The 18,017-nt window shown below is 31.8% G+C and overlaps 1 protein-coding gene across 2 annotated transcripts in view; it reads right to left on the minus strand.

The window, feature by feature from the left end:
• LOC127716486 (minichromosome maintenance domain-containing protein 2-like) overlaps positions 1-18,017 on the minus strand; it is a 113,728-nt gene that overhangs the window by 79,760 nt on the left and 15,951 nt on the right. For both annotated transcript variants that reach the window (XM_052222711.1, XM_052222712.1), the window contains exons 4-6: positions 17,390-17,487; positions 10,919-10,936; positions 7,748-7,814 (exon numbers count right to left, since the gene is read on the minus strand). In XM_052222711.1, coding sequence (XP_052078671.1) covers positions 7,748-7,814; positions 10,919-10,936; positions 17,390-17,487 — 183 coding nt within the window. The remainder of the gene's footprint in view (positions 1-7,747; positions 7,815-10,918; positions 10,937-17,389; positions 17,488-18,017) is intronic.

Genomic DNA, 18,017 nt, shown 5'->3' on the forward strand with positions numbered 1-18,017 from the left:
GGTAGGTATTGTTGAATGTATCAACCAAATGTAACAATGACGTGTCTTTACTGAGTTTGGTCATAAACTGAGATTCATAGCAATACAGGAATAAATCTGCTATTAAAGGGGCACAGTTAGTGCCCATAGGAATACCTACTACCTGTTGATACATTTTATCGCCAGAAACGTACATATACGTTGTCCAGGAGAAAATTTAAAGCTTCAATCATATCTTCACATTTCCAGTAAGTGTATCTAGCATACTTTCCTTTTTCATTACAGAAAAAGGCTTTAAACGAGTTACAGCAAATAAATTTGCAATGAGATTTTTCAAAAGACCATTTACTGTGACTTGATTATGGGTGTTGCTGTTTACCTTTACCTATTGTTCAACCAGATTTTTGACAATACAATTGACCAGTTGGTGTTGTTAAGAGTTGAGTCTACCTTGATGCTACTTGTACTGATTTTTATTCACCTAACCCAACCTTACAGCATGCTTTTTTCCTGAAGTTTTTCTTCACCTAGGGTTATTCTATTATAAAATTGATAGGGAAGAAAACATTATTGGTTTTCATTGTTTTAAGCCCCCAATATAGATGATTAATCTAATTTTGACCCAATAACTTAAATCAGTGAAAGATTTTCGGAACTGCATTTTAATATGTATGAAAATTAAACCTGTTTTTACATAATAAATGAATCTTTAAATTTTTAACCCTTATACATAGTATTGTCCAGTTGTCAGTGAAACAAGAAATAGCTATTTTGATTCAAGTGTTTTCAGATGGATATGTTATGTGTTTCTTCATATGTCCCTTCAAATTTTTCATTTTGGATTTTTATTCGCAGTGCTTGAAATCTATTGAAATCAATTTGCATAAAATATTGGGATTTATTTTATTTGAATTCAATTCTTAGATGCATTTAATTTTGCTTCTTACTAGTAAAATGTGAATGGATTGTCATGAATGTATCAAGGAGGAAATAATTCATTCAAAATGTTTTGTGTGGCTTTCACATGATGATGTACATGTAAAAGTCAAAATTATTTTGGAGTATACTTGCAGTGTTTTTCTTTGATATCTATTAGGATTTTTGTGCATAAAAAAACTGTTCACTCAAGGAAATTCACTTTTTATAAGATGGGATTTAGTTATTCTAAAAGTTAAAAAATTCAAAACTTGAACCTGGGAACAGTATATCTAACGGGAAATGAATCTGATACGTTTTTCAGTATAAAATTGATAAAATCTCGGACTCCCCGAGACTTCCCGAGATTTACGGATTTTGGTAGCGTCTGACTGAAAAACTACCAGAAATGCTCAACAAATAAACCACATAACTCTAATTGTAAATAAATACAAGTTTTATCATTTAGTAGATATATTTTGTCATATAAAAATTACCAAAATAAGATTGATTTGTTTGATGTGAAGTGTTTTATAATAGTTTGGGAATTTAAAAATCATCGCAGCAATGGCAGCCATTTTTTTATTACCTTGTTTGAATTCTGCACTATTCTGTGATGAAATGCTTGCGATTTTAACATATTTGAAGTGACAGAATACAAGTTTGATACACTAGCATCACTATAAAACTAGTTTGAATGACATTTTATTGATAATATCAGAAATTATTAGGATAATAGCGAGTCCGTTTTTAACACATGTCCGTTTCTGTGTCGTACCTTTATTAACTATGGCACGACGATAAAATCGACTACAATCAGGTAGTGTCAAGTCCCGTCAATATATATGTTCCTGCTTGAACCAAGTAGGAGAAATAAGTTCAACCAATATGTTTCTGTGTCTTTAAATGTTTAAATGTGATTTTGGAAATAATCATTATAAAATTCTGGATCTAAATATATGAAGATGATTCATCTGTTTAAATGGGATATATATATCATGGAAATGAAATAAAATGTGAATACAGTGGATATAGTCATATCTTAAGTGATAAAGTGAATAATAAAAGTAAAATATTCCAAAAAATTCATTACGTGAGGATAACAATTTTTAATGTGATATTGGAAATATAAAATTAAGTGATATAGTGTAAAATATAAATAAAATATTCCAAAAAATTTGTAAAGTGAGGATAATTATATTCAATGTGATATTGGAAATGATCAAAAATTACAAAATTCTGGATCTAATATAAAGACTCTGCGTCTGTTTTATTGGGATATATATATCATGCGAAATTAAACAGAATACTGTGGATATACAAATTATTAAGATTTCCACGAAAGTAAAAAAATAAATCTTTTGAGTTATCTCCCATTAGAAAGAGCGAATGAAATAAAAGAGGTCTTTTTCAACAATATAAAAGAAATCCAAGCAATCATAGTATTTGAATATGAAAACATTAAGAGGAAATGTAGTGCATTATATGACATGAAAGTTAATACTCTGAAAGAAAAAAAACATTTATATATTCTTGTTCTGGCTTGCTCACTCTTGAAATTTGAAATGACAGTAAAATAAAAATCTCTTCTTTTTCTTCTAAATGTTGTGTTTCTTTGGAAATTGTATGGCCAATTACTTCAAGGAATACATTCATTTCAATGAAAAAGACTGTAATTACATTGTGTATTCCCTTTACTTATTTTAGGATTCTCTAAAGAAAAACATGGGGAAATGATATTAAAAAAAAATCTGCAGTCTTTAGCAAATATTAGAACATGGAATATTTTGCATATTGCGGCCATATTCTAGCTTTTTTCATACCATATATACTTATTTAAACTGTAGGCATGTTATGTTATTTCACAAGGTAAAGTGATGGGACAGCATCAAGGTAGACTGTAAATGCATGAGTGATTACCTATTGTCAACTCTTAACAATACCAACTGGTCAATTGAATGAAATGTCCAAATTGTTTTGTCAATTTTACAATCTGGTTGAACATTAGGTAAAGGTAAACACCAACACCTATAGTCAAGTCACAGTAATTAAATATGAAAACTTTTTCTTGATAAGATTGTGTGGAAGTGTAGTGTAGAGAGTAGAAAAATCATAACTGTCAACAGTTTTTGTCGAGCCTTCGACTTTTGTCGGAAAAGCGAGACATACTGATCCTACATTCCGTCGGCGGCGGCGGGGGCGTCCACAAATATTCACTCTGTGGTTAAAGTTTTTGAAATTTTAATAACTTTCTTAAACTATCCTGGATTTCTACCAAACTAGGACAGAAGCTTGTTTATGATCATAAGATAGAATCCAGAAGTAAATTTTGTAAAAAAAAAAAATCCATTTTTTCCGTAATTTACCTCTAAATGGACTTAAGTTTTTCTGCCAGGAAACATTACATTCACTCTATGGTTAAAGTTTTCAAAATTTTAATAACTTTCTTAAACTATCCTGGATTTCTACCAATCTAGGACAGAAGCTTGTTTATGATCATAAGATAGTATCCAGAAGTTAATTTTGTAAAAAAAAAAATCTATTTTTTCCGTATTTTACTTATAAATGGACTTAGTTTTTCTGCCAGGAAATATTACATTCACTCTGTGGTTAAAGTTTTTAAAATTTAAATAACTTTCTTAAACTATCCTGGATTTGTACCAAACATGGACAGAAGCTTGTTTATGATCAAAAGCTAGTATCTAGAAGGAAATTTTGTTCCTTTTTTTCCGTATTTTACTTATAAATGGACTTAGTTTTTCTTCCAGTTAACATTAAATACAGTCTGCAGTTAAAGTTTTTAAAACATTTATTAGATTCATAAACTATCCTGGATTTTTACTAAACTTGGACAGAAGCTTCTTACAATCAAAAGATAGTATCGAGAGGAATATTTTAAATTTTTTTTCCTCATTTTTGTTGAGCCTGCGATTAACAGCAAAAATAGGCGAGACACTGGGTTCCGTGGAACCCTTACGAATTTTTTTTTGATTTATTGAAAAAAAAAAAAATTTTGAACACATGTATAGTTGGATTTTAACAAACTATGAGTTGAAAAAGAAAGAAATGTTTGAAGTGTATTTATCTATTTAATCTTAACTTTGGGTTCTATTGTGTTTTGTTTTGTTTTATCCTGATGTTATCATGTAAAATTATTTTTTATAATTCAATTTGGTTGAAATATATAGCAATTTGCTGACAAAAGTAATATTTGTGTTTGATATCATCAGAAAAGGAATATGCTTCTCATAAAAATACAACAAAATAAACATATAAACCTTTGTCAATTCTGTTTCTATTGATACCAAGTTGATTAAATTCCTCCAAAAATTAATCTCCCAATATTTTTTTGAAAGTACTTAGTTTTATGGGCAATGGGAAAAAAAACTATATGTGACGAATATTCTGCATAACACTGTAAACCTTATTGGAACATTATTTTGCTTTGATTTATCCTTGTGTTACTATATAAAAATAAGGAGATGTGGTATGACTGCCAATATGACAACTCTCAACAAGAGACTAAATGACACAGAAATTAACAACTATAGGTCCCTGTGCGGCCTTCAGCAACAATCAAAACCCACACCGCACAGTCAGCTATAAAAAAACCCGAAATGACAAATGTAAAACAATTCAAACGAGAAAATCAACGGCCTGATATATGTACAAAATAATGAATGAAAAACAAATATGATATACATCAACAATTGACAACCACTGAATTACAGGCTGATGACGGGACAGCCACATACAGAATGTGGCGGGGTTACACTAGTTTGAAGACGCCAACCCTCCCCTAACCTGGGACAGTGGTGTAACAGTACAACATAAGAACAGACTATAAAAATCAGTTGAAAAGGGATCACCTCATCAGATGGATACAAAGTAGAAATACATCTAACAAAAACACAGAGTGGACGTGGCAGGGTACTTATACATCCCCACAAGAAAAAGACACCAAATACAGATCTGAGAGAACTCACAGTTACCGACAGCTAGTTCAAAGCCAATAACAACTAATAAAACAAGAGTGCACATGCTAAAATGTCTCGCCTACTATACTGACCATTGATTTTATGTTGATAGCCCTAAATATTAAGTTTTACTACAAGTATCACATTAACATTTATGAGAATGAGGTCAAGGTCAGATAAACCAAGCCGGAAATACATGTACACCTTTAATACAATCATTCCATACACCGAATATAGACGAACTATTGCTTATAGTTTAAAAGAAACAGACCAAACCATGGAAATTTTATATTGACCAATGAACTAGAAAATGAGGTCAAGGTCAAATGAACCCTGCAAAACAGACCTTAAAATCTTCCAATGCATCAAATATAGTTGACCTATTGCTTAAAGTATCTAAGAAATAAAAATAACCAAAAAACCTAAACATTGACCAATGAACCATGAAAATGAGGCCAAGGTCAGATGATACCTGCCAGAAAGACATATACACCTAAGTTAACAATCATTCCATACACCAAATATAGTTGACCTATTGCATACAGTATTAGAAAAACAGACCAAAACACAAAAACTTAACATTGAGCAATGAACTGTGAAAATGAGGTCAAGGTCATTTAAAACCTGCCAGACTGACATGTTAATCGTAAAATATTTCAATACGCCATATATAAAATAAAATTGAGAATGGAAATGGGGAATATGTCAAAGAGACAACAACCCGACCAAAGAGCAGACAACAGCCGAAGGCCACCAACGGGTCTTCAACGCAGCGAGAAAAAAACCCACCAGGAGGTGGTCCTCAGCTGGCCCCTAAATAAAATTGTGTACTAGTTCAGTGAAAAAGGACGTCATACTAAACTCCAAAACATATAAATGAACTAAAATTAAAAAACATACAAGACTAACAAAGGCCAGAGGCTCCTGACTTGGGACAGGCGCAAAAATGCGGCGGGGTTAAACACATGTTTTGTGAGATCTCAACCCTCCCTCTATACCTCTAGCCAATGTAGAATAAAGAAACACATAGCAATACGCACAGTAAAACTCAGTTTAAAAGAAGTCCGAGTCCGATGTCAGAATAGGTAACAAAAGAAACTAAGCAAAATGACAATGATACATAAATGAACAAAGGACTACTAGCAGTTACTGACATGCCAGCTCTAGACCTCAATTAAACTGATTGAAAGTTTATGTCTTCATCATATAGTTGACCTATTGCATACAGTATTAGAAAAACAGACCAAAACAAAAAAACTTAACTTTCCACTGAACCATGAAAATGAGGTCAAGGTCAGATGGCACCTGCTAGTTGGACATGTACGCCTTACAATTATTACATATACCATATATAGTAGACCTATTGCTTATAGCATCTGAGATATGGACTTGACCACGAAAAACTCAACTTTGTTCACTGATCCCCGAAATGAGGTCGAGGTCAAGTGAAAACTGTCTGACAGGCATGAGGACCTTGCAAGGTATGCACATACCAAATATAGTTATCCTATTATTTATAATTCATAATAAGAGAGAAATTAACATTACAAAAAATCTTTATTTTTTTTTTCAAGTAGTCACTGAACCATGAAAATAAAGTCAAGGACAATGGACATATGACAGACGCAAACTTCATATCATAAGGCATCTATATATAGTTAACGCCCCTGCCGCCGCTGGATCACTATCTCTATGTGGAACTTTCTGCGACAGAAGTTGCATGCCAACAATAAATTCCCCATTTAAGACTACTATGTCTGTAAGTACTTTTGTTTTGTTTAGCTGGTGAAAGTTTTGATATAAATTCATAAGCATTCAGTAAAGTTGTAGTGGAAATAAAATCCCTGAAGAAATTTATTGATTTCAAGTTAAGTCCTTGAACACACATTTTCAATAGGTGATAAGGTAATTTTTTTGACAAGAATAATGTATTTTTTAGTTGGAATGAAAAAAAACATTTCTCAACAATATATAAACATGTCATCATTTTTTTTCATTATCTAAACATAAAGAATTTCATATATACATGTACCAAGCTATCAGGTGCTCTGGCTTGCCAAAAGCAAACATAAAAAACTGAGAAATTCTTCTAAAAGTATAGGGCTAAAGTGAAAGAAAGTCTTCCTTTTTTTTATTTCTTTTTCTTTAGAATAACTTTTTGAATACAGATAAAGTAGTTTATTTGATGATGAACATAATAGAAAAAACTTTTTCTTGAAACCAATATGTTTGTTTGTTGCACTAACACTTTCATCAACTTTAAACAGCTTAAAAGTGTTTTTTCTTCATCTTCTGAATCCTGCAATCTAGCCTTATGACGTATTGTTCATTAGTACATAACATCAAAATTCTCTGTTGGCCTTTGGGCCTCACCTGTAGCACTCAATGGTAGTGTTCTTTATTAGGCCAGATAGGTGTTATAGCAGAGAACCCTTAAATCATCTCGCATGTCCAAAAGTAAGTCATAATATGTGGACATACTCAAAACCAAATTATTTATTGCTACCACAAATTTTACTTTGGGAAATTCACGCAGTGATATGTACATCAAACTAGATTTGGGTGCAAGTATTTGCTACCATATGATCAACCTTACATTGACTTTCAACATAGAAAATTGATCTAAACAGTGAAATATAAATATCTTACTATATTTATGGTGTGTTCAAATGAATGCAATCTTCTATTATAAGTCTGTCTCATACACTGCCATTTTCCATACCTTATTTCTTCAGTGGGTTGTTCTAAATCCTATGTCTGGTATTTTTTTAAACCCAATGTTCCCCATTCTCAAAATTATTTTCAAGCTGCTTCACTATATCTGCATTGCTCTATCATAAATTTTGATATTTTATAATTTAACACATTTGCATTACCTTCATATAAATCTGTGATGATCTTTGGAATTTCAGTGGAAATTTTAGGTATGGTCTCAGAGGTCACCTGTTAATTGAAATAATGTCTTGCAACTGGTGAGTATGCAACAGTACTAGTAGAGGAAGACTTTTGCCAAAGTTTTATAGATATATGTTTAAACTTGAAAAACAGCCATACAAAGAAAGATTGCCTTTACCAAGCTAAGAATAAAGTCATTTCCACTCCTAAAATCATGTTTTCACATTTTCAAAGAGATTTTAGGCTTCCGACTATCATACATTTTTGGAATTTTCTAAGTTTTTACCACATATTCTGTTAATATGGATGACAGAGGACTTTTTCAAGTCTAGGTAATGTCACTTTTTCAAAACAAGTCAACATAAAACCTAACAATGACATTACATGGGTTTAAAACTACAGTTCACATTTTACATAAAATAACATATTGAACAAGAAAGTTACAATTTGTTCATAGCATTTTGTTTTTACTGAAAAAATAATTACTAAAATCTATCTATCAAAATTGCAGTTTGGAGCCAAATCTAAGCCCTCAAACAGATGCCAAAAGTTCAGAAATACAACATTATTTTGTTAAAACCTAACGGCCTAGCCACAATCAGATGTACATCTCTTATTAGGTCTATGTTATAGGCTTCTATAGACAAGAAGGTGAACTTAATTTAAGTATTACATCTTTGAACTGAAAGAAAGAATATAGGGCTTCACAATGCATATCAAATATCATGTATATGTGTGACCATTTTGAAAAAAAAACACTAAATACACCCTAAAAATGGGCAAAATTTCACGTTATGTTGTTTCATTTAAAAATACACTGTTTTTATCAACTGATAGTTAATAAGTGAACCTAATTTGAACTACATTATTGGTTCACTGTTATAGACAATTTATTCATCTTTCTTTTGCTGGTTGTTACAACGAAAAAACTTCAGTGGTTACAAAGTTATGATAAAAAGTGGAATACTATGTGTTCGTTATGCAATTTTGTATTTTTGTTTTTAACTTGTATAGTGTAATAATAAAAGAGAAAAATAAATGAAATTTATGCTATTATGTGTTTTGTTTTCTCTTCTTGTATATGAATTAGCAACAACTACCTCATATATCTATATTGCAGTACCCTAGCTGGAGATATATGCCATCTAAAATGGATATACAAATAAAGTGAAAAAATGTCTTGTCCGTAGACATGCATTTCCTAGTAAACTTGAAGTATAATAACATAAATGTTGCATTGCTAAGTTCCTGCTCTTTTGTAGGTATGAAAACACTACAAACATTAATTTCTACCATCTTTTAATAGAGGAAGAATTTGAAAAAAATGTCAGAATGTCTTGTCCGTAGACACATGTCTTGTCCGTAGACATGAATTTATATCAATATTGCTTGGCTTTATGGATCTAAATTGTTCCTATGTGTTGTTTAAACTTAGAAATATTTTATTTTTGGTTAATTAATGGTTATTTAACTGTTCTCATTTTTTGTAAAATTACTTTACAGGAGTGGATTTTAAAAAGTGGCAAATTGTCAGTCATAAAAAGCATACCTTATTTTACTTCAATATTATTATTCCAGTTTCTTCATAACTTAAAAGATAAACTTAATCAAATGAAGAATAGTATTTCTCTCTCTCTGACTTTATCTTTTGCATTTTAGGATTACCAGCAGATGAGGAAGTGTCTACGGACAAGACACTTGTTCATAACAAGTATTAAATTCAATTATTTGTCTACTTTGGAACTTAAATCTAATTTATAGGTGATGAAAGTTCTTTGAACACATTAAAACTCAGTATTTTCAACATAAATATAATCACAATTATTTCTAACAGATTTTTTATTCAACTGAAATTGTCTTGTCCGTAGACATTACCACAATCTATTTGTTTCCAATTCCCTTGAGTTCAGCCTCATTTGATAGATAAAATGTATGTTATTTTTTCAAGAGAACACATTCAACTATGTCAAAATTGAGTTTTAATAAAAGTTTAATTGTTAAACAGTCAGACTTATGGATTTCAGTTGAAAGAATGCGTCTTCATTTTTGCTTAATCAATAAAATTTTGAGATATGTAAAGAATCATGGGTACATTTTTATATTTTCCAAAAATAAAAAAACACAGCTTAAAATTAAATGGGTAACTTAATCTTAATTTTAACAATTATCTTTTTAATGCATTTAATTAAATATCAATAAAATGTCTTGTCCGTAGACATTATCACAATGTATTTGTTTCCAATTTCCTCAAGGTTCAGCATCATTTGATAGATAAACATGATAAAATGTATGTTATTTTGTCAAGAGAACATATTCAACTATGTCAAAACTAAGTTTTAATAATGCATTTAACTAAATATCAATAAAATGTCTTGTCCGTAGACAAAACATATAAATTGTATTGCTAACTTTGATTGTTTATTGTAAGAATATGCATCAAGTTATTTTAATGTTCTATACACCAAAAGAAAGGTTTTTTTTTTAAGTTTTGTTATTAATAGATTATTTTAGAAATAGTTTGATCAGATCAGAGTAATGATCAAAGAAAGCTACTGTTGTTTGAAATAATTGTGAGTTAAACATGTTCTTGTCATTTTTTTTCGATTAAAATGTTTGATATTCAATAATTCTAAACATATTTTGTTGTCTTAGTGATTGGCCAAAAATTTGAAATTGGTGACCATGTCTTGAAGGCAACCATTAAAGAAAATTAGACAGTTTTAAAACACCATTTATTTAATAAAAAAATTAAATATTTCTTCCCAAAACTGCATGTAATTATATAAATGCTTCAAGTGTTAGCCTTATGACAGCCATTTTTCATAATTTAAACCATTTCTGTACCAAAATATCAAAAGGGTTTTTGCCTGATGTGATCTTCATTTTTGACTTCATGTGAAACACAAAATGTACATCTGATTGTGGCTAAGCCGTAAAATAATTCAAAGACCGAAAGACTTTTTGAAAGATTCCAAAGTTTAAAACAAGAATGTGTCCATAGTTCACGGATGCCCCACTCGCACTATCATTTTCTATGTTCAGTGGACCGTTAAAATAGATATACCCTTTGTTGACCAATTGCAGTTAAATACTGTATATGTCAAGTAAAAATTCCCCTGAAAACATTTTGTAAACAATTTATTTGTACTTACCTTCATGATGTTGTTTGCCTAAAAAAGTACAAAAATAATAAACCAATTATATCTTTTTGATGATTCAGAAATAAAATTACTGCTGAGCTTGTTCATGTGTGTCCAATAAATAAATTAAAGTTCCCTTGAAACATTTGATGACTTAATAATCTAAAGATTTATCAAAAATTGTAATAATTGTAGTAATTAAACCATTTTTTAAGACGTTTAAAATGTGTTCCCTATTGGAATTTTGAAACAAAAACTGTTTGCAGCCTTCATACAAAAAATAAAAGTAGAATGTGTCTGAGGACACGAATGCCCCTTTCAAACTTTGCAATTTCAAAGTTTAAAATTGGCACAACTCTAGAACGGTAAATGACTCACAGCCCAAATTCGAACTCTCTCTCTGTGTTGTGGTTCTTAACATTGTGTACGAGTTTCATAAAATTTTCATTAGGCAAACTTAAGTAAGAGTGCAGAAACGAAAATGGGACGGCCAGAAAGACAGACGGACAAGAGTAACACTTAATGCCACTGTTGCCTACGACGGGGGCATAAGGCAGAGGCATAAAAATTGAAAAACTCTAGGGTAAGTAGGTGGTCTGTAGCAAGGGAAATTTCTGTCCCTATCCAATATGCCCTCATTTTTGAGTGGCTGTTTCCCCATCATCATAGTCGACCTCTATTACAGGACCTACCTATTGTATTCATTGTTTATTTGTTCTCAGCCTGAACATGCATGAAATATCTACATTTGGACGTAAAGCATACAACAATCAATCATTCATTCTGCCATATCAATGAAAGGAGATATGAATATATATATATGTAGCAACAAGACAGCAATGTAGCCACACACAAAAAATGAATTTAAAAAAACTAATTAAAAACACAAATCTAGGCATGCAACATCATATTTATTATGCATATTGTTTGTTTTTCATATTTGCTGAGGAAATTTAGCCATGACAGCAGGGCTATGATTAACATGGTTTTTATAGCTGTATTTTTGTCACAACTAATGTTTATAACTCTTTGTTTTCCTTTAAATGTGCAACTTGATAAATATTGTCATTATTACATTTAAAAACTAGAGGCTCTCAAGAGCCTGTGTCGCTCACCTGACTCTACTTTGGTTTTAGAAATCATGTAAAGATAGATAAAAATCATAACAGATACCCAAATAATGATTGAGGCCAAATTAGGTTTAATATTGGTCCCGTTATTTAATAAAATATCCTGGTGGCCATCTTGAACAGTAAATCGGCAACAAAGTAGCAACACTTAGTCAACACCTCATAAGGAACATTCATGCCATGTTTGGTTTCATTCCATTCAGTGGTACTCTAAAAGAAGGTCATTTGTATGTATTTCCCATAGGGTCCTATGTTAACTAAGTCCCCCCCCCCCCCCCCCCCCCTGGCGGCCATCTTGGATGATGGATCAGCTGCAAAGTAACAACACTTGGTCATCACCTCATAAGGAACATTCATGCCATGTTTGGTTCCATTCCATTCACTGGTTCTCTAAAAGAAGACATTTGTATGTTTTTCCCATAGGGTCCTATGTTAAACTAAGTCCCCCGCTGGCAGCCATCTTGGATGATGGATTGACTGCAAAGTAACAACACTTGGTCAACACCTCATAAGGAACATTCATGCCATGTTTTGTTTCATTCCATTCACTGGTTCTCTAAAATAAGACATTTGTATGTATTTCCCATAGGGTCCTATGTTAAACTAAGTCCCCCGCTGGCGGTCATCTTCGATGATGGACCGACTGCAAAGTAACAACACTTGGTCAGCACCTCATAAGAAACATTCATGCCATGTTTTGTTTCATTCCACTCAGTGGTTCTCTAAAAGAAGATATTTGTATGTATTTCCCATAGGGTCCTATGTTAAACTAAGTCCCCTGCTTGCGGCCATCTTGGATGAAGGACCGACTGCAAAGTATCAACACTTGGTCAGCATCTCATAAGGAACATTCATGCCATGTTTGGTTTCATTCCATTCAATGGTTCTCTAAAAGAAGACATTTGTATGTATTTCCCATAGGGTCCTATGTTAAACTAAGTCCCCCGCTGGCGGCCATCTTGGATGATGGATCGGCTACAAGTACAAAGTAACAACACTTGGTCAGCACCTCATAAGGAACATTCATGCCATGTTTTGTTTCATTCCACTCAGTGGTTCTCTAAAAGAAGACATTTGTATGTATTTCCCATAGGGTCCTATGTTAAACTAAGTCCCCTGCTTGCGGCCATCTTGGATGAAGGACCGACTGCAAAGTATCAACACTTGGTCAGTATCTCATAAGGAACATTCATGCCATGTTTGGTTTCATTCCATTCAATGGTTCTCTAAAAGAAGACATTTGTATGTATTTCCCATAGGGTCCTATGTTAAACTAAGTCCCCTGCTTGCGGCCATCTTGGATGATGGATCGGCTACAAGTACAAAGTAACAACACTTGGTCAGCACCTCATAAAGAACATTCATGCCATGTTTGGTTTCATTCCATTCAGTGGTTCTCTAGAAGAAGTTCAAAATGTAAAAAGTTAACAACGACGACGGACGACGACAGACGCCAAGTGATGAGAAAAGCTCACTTGGCCCTTTGGGCCAGGTGAGCTAAAAAAAAAGAGAATGTGTCCATGGGACACACATGATGCCCCCGCTTGCATATGCATATAACGTTATAAAGGGACATAACTAGAGAACTGTAAAAGTGACTCCACTCAAATTCAAACTTGATCTCTGTTTTATAGTAATAAGCATTGTGTGTAAGTTTCATAACATTTGGTTATAAGGCAAACTAAATTTAAAGAACGGAATCCAATTTAGGACATACGTACCTAAGTCTGTACGGACGGACAAGGGTAACATTTAATGACCCCTTCGCCTAGCAGCAGTGGCATAAAAATCTTATATGGCTAATGCTATTTACATATTATATATCTCATCAATTCTGTTTTGATTAATGAAGCAACCCAAAAGCTTCGAAAAAAAGGACATGCTTTTGCTTCAAAACATGATTCGTAATGTTTAATATTTTTATTACTGCCCCAGATCTACAATTCTTCAAGGTTGATATAGAGGATTTCACATGGAAAGGTGGATTGAATCTTAATTTTCTTTGATTTAATCTTATTCAAAAAATGGAAGAAAGGGGGGAGCCATTCCTTTGCCCCTGACCCTCAACCACCTTCTGCATCAACCTATGGTAGCATTATTAAACATTTAATACACTTCTAAAACCAGAAACTCCTTTTTGTTAAAAATATTTGGTCAATAAGTATATGGAAGTTAACAAAATCAAAATAAAATTACAAATTTCGTTTTGCAATGTTTTGAGCAAATTGGTAAAGTTTTCCATGTTTTCTGTGATAAACAAGATTTTGTGGATTTCAGGAGCCTCTGGCCTTTGTTAGTCTTGTATGTTTTTTTTATTTTAGTTCATTTATATGTTTAGGAGTTTAGTATGACGTCCATTTTCACGGAACTAGTACACATTTTTGTTAAGGGGCCAGCTGAAGTCTGCCTCCAGGTGCAGGATTTTCTCGCTGTGTTGAAGACCCATTGGTGGCTTTCGATAAGATAAATTGGGGAAATCAGATTTTACAGAAGAATAATTTAATGTAAACAAATGTGATCAGCCAAGAGGCCCAGTGAAGGGTACACGACAAATTAAAACGTAATAATGACAAAACAAAATACTATAAACAGTCAGGGCATTACTTAAACAAGTAACTTTCAAAATTACCTATACAAGTAATGTTGAAAACGAGGCTATTTTAAAAATTACTTATTTAAGTAACTTTTGTAAAAATTATTTTTATAGGTGTCCATTCATACAGATTTTACTAGCTTTAACAAATTTTCACAAACATCTGGTTGTTTTTCCCATAAAGAATAGAAATGAATTCTCCTGAAACACTAATTACCTTTCTGATGCACTTACATTTCATATCGATGCTTCTGGGTCAAAGATTGGTCATTTGGGACTATTAAAATATCATTTTCCTTGAAAATTTTGAAGGTAGACAGAGATAATTAGATGGAAACTTGTGATTTCATTAAGACTTGAAGTCATTTATAATTTGCAACCCAAAACAATAATATATGTTCCTTGAATAATTGAAACTACAAATTCTTTCAAAGATGTATAAAATAACTTATACAAGTAATATTTTTGTCATTATTTTTAAAGTATCCCATAATCTCTATATTCCTCTCAAACGTTATAAATTCTTACTTTCATGTAATATGAAAGAACCTTAGTGAGCGCGCTCACATACCTCACGTCCCCACATTGTCATTGGAGAAATAAAATAAGTGTAAAGAAAAAATTTTAATCAGAAAAAAAAATTGAATCATAATTTCCTGTCAATATGCACATCTACGTAGTATGTCCTTATCATCTGAAAAGGTTTCATGAAATTCTGTTGTGTGGTTTGAGAGGAGTTGCGATGACAAAAGGTTGCAGTATATGTAGTATATTGGGCAAATAAGTTCAAAGGGGCGTAACTCCTGGAAAAAAATTGAATCGTAATTTCCTGTCGATATGCACATCTACGTAGTATGTCCTTATTATCTGAAAAGGTTTCATGAAATTCTGTTGTATGGTTTGAGAGGAGTTGCGATGACAAACTGTTGAGTAGTTCATTAAAGTAAATAAGTTCAAAGGGGCGTAACTCCTGGAAAATAATTGAATCGTAATTTCCTGTCGATATGCACAACTACATAGTATGTCCTTATTATCTAAAAGGGTTTCGTGAAATTCTGTTGTGTGGTTTGAGAGGAGTTGCGATGACAAGAAACAGGACTGATGGACTGACGGACGGACAGATGGACGGAGGAACAGATAGACGGACGGACGGGTCAAAAACATTATACCCTCCGCAACTCTATTGAAATTTAAAATAACTCCATTGAGTAATTTAACAATTTTTAAAAACAAAACTTACCTATATAAGTAACTAAAAAAAATAACTTGTTTAAGTAACGCCCCTGACTGATAAAAAAACATAAGAAACTGATACAACAGGTAGCCAAAATGTATAACATACATTAAACAAATCGTTCTAAAATTATTGATCAACTTTTTATGCATTTAACTTTGGCATTTCAGTTGATAATATTAAAAATTTGTGAGGAATTTTAAATAACTCTATAATAACAATTACCCCTACTAAGCCTCATTAACTCTAATTTGCATACGATACTTTCAAAAGTGTAATAATTTTACAAATTGATTATATAAAATCTTTGAAAAAAGAGTGTATCAGGTAAATGAAATGAATTCAATTCGAATACTAAAGTGAAAATTAAAGTTATTATTACTTTTCTTATTTGTAAATACGTGCTACAAGAAGGTCTAGGTCAACACTTGTGACATTGGTGTACATTATTGCATAACTAATGAGCTCTGGTCTCAATGATGGGAAAAAAATACGTTCTCGCTCTTACTTACAATCATTAGATTCCTGAAGATAACACAAATTATATTTTTCATTAATATAACGCATTTTCACGGCTTAAAAAATTCATGACTGTCATAGCTACTGCCTCTTTAAACTGGATGATTTGAGCATGTTGAGGAATTGAAAATGATTGATTTGAGGAAGGTGGCATTCTTTAAATGAATTGTAAATGATTGATTTGAAAAATCTTAAATGGTTTTCCACTTAAAGAAATCCTTAGTTTTTAGAATTCTGTGTTTTGCCTTTGATTGCTGATGTTATTGTAAAAGTGTAATGTTGACTGCAAAATACATAGTACATTTATCATGTCATTTATTGAAGAACAAAATAATTCTTCAGAATCTATTTCTGTATCATATAAAAGTTTCTGTCCAAGTTTCGTAAAATTACATGGCTGTTTGACAAAATTATTAATGTCTAAAAGTAAAATGTTTAATCCATGTCCATCTATGAGTAAAATACAGAAAAATGAGAAAAAAATGCTGTAAATGTTATCTTTTAATCTTAAAAAAGCTTATCAGTTTCATAAAATTCTATGAAGGTAAGATAAAGTTATTGATTTCTCAAAGCCAAACCCCAATTGTATCTAAATGTTAAATGCAAAAAAAAAAAGCTATAGGACAAGTCCATTTATCAGTGAAATACAGAAAATGATAAAAGATGTGTTACTCTGAATACTGTCTTTTGATCCTGAAAAAGCTGACCAAGTACCGTAAAATTTCTTGAAGGTCTGACAAAGTTATTCATTTCTATAAAAAAACGTTAACCGGAGACTGAACCAACATGTTGAGAAGGCCAATGCCAATGACCGAAAGTAGGATCACTATGTCTCATTTTCAGAAGCCACAAATTATAATGTATTTGAAAAAGAAAGATGGACCTCTTAAGTGTTCTAATTTTCACAATGATCTTAATATGCAGCACCTAGGAAAGCAAAAAAAATGTACACTTGAAAAATGTTGTTGGTTTCAGGTTATTCCAGCCATCTAACCTAAACAAATTACCTCTATAGTTAACATGATGTTTTCTCCCATTATATCTTTCCTTATAAGTCCGATCACGTTGTATTTCTCTCCCAACTCAACACCTCTTGTTATGTCATCTGTAAACATAATGGTAAGGCTATGAGAAAAATGTATATAACAGTCTTCTAAATGTTACTTACCAAAGTTTAATTACTATATATAAAAACTATACTCAGTCTGATGAAATATCATTTCTTAATTATAATAGATTTCTAAAAAATGAACCTCAACTTAAACTTAACCAAGGCACTGAAGCATGATGACAAAGTAACTGTATCAAACATAAAATTAAGGTCATACAACAATACAGAAAGATAAAAACACCAGAGTTTATATTAGTAAAAGTGGATTGAATGTATAAATCTATGAAGCTGCAACCAAATGAAACACAATGTCTACACAATGTCAAGCTTTAAAAGTTTTACATAAATTTCAGAGAGACTTTCAACAACAAAGTCCCCAAATGTCACAAATATAAAGATCTGAAAGAAATTCATATGAGGGTAAACTGAAATAAATTACAAAACATTTTCTTGATAAAAACACATAATTGCCTTTCCTCATCTGGAACTTACGGGACAGAGATAAAGGAGTAAGTTTGGTAATG

This window comes from Mytilus californianus, unplaced genomic scaffold, assembly GCF_021869535.1.
Source record: "Mytilus californianus isolate M0D057914Y unplaced genomic scaffold, xbMytCali1.0.p SCAF_9, whole genome shotgun sequence".
In the NCBI taxonomy this organism is placed as follows: domain Eukaryota; kingdom Metazoa; phylum Mollusca; class Bivalvia; order Mytilida; family Mytilidae; genus Mytilus; species Mytilus californianus.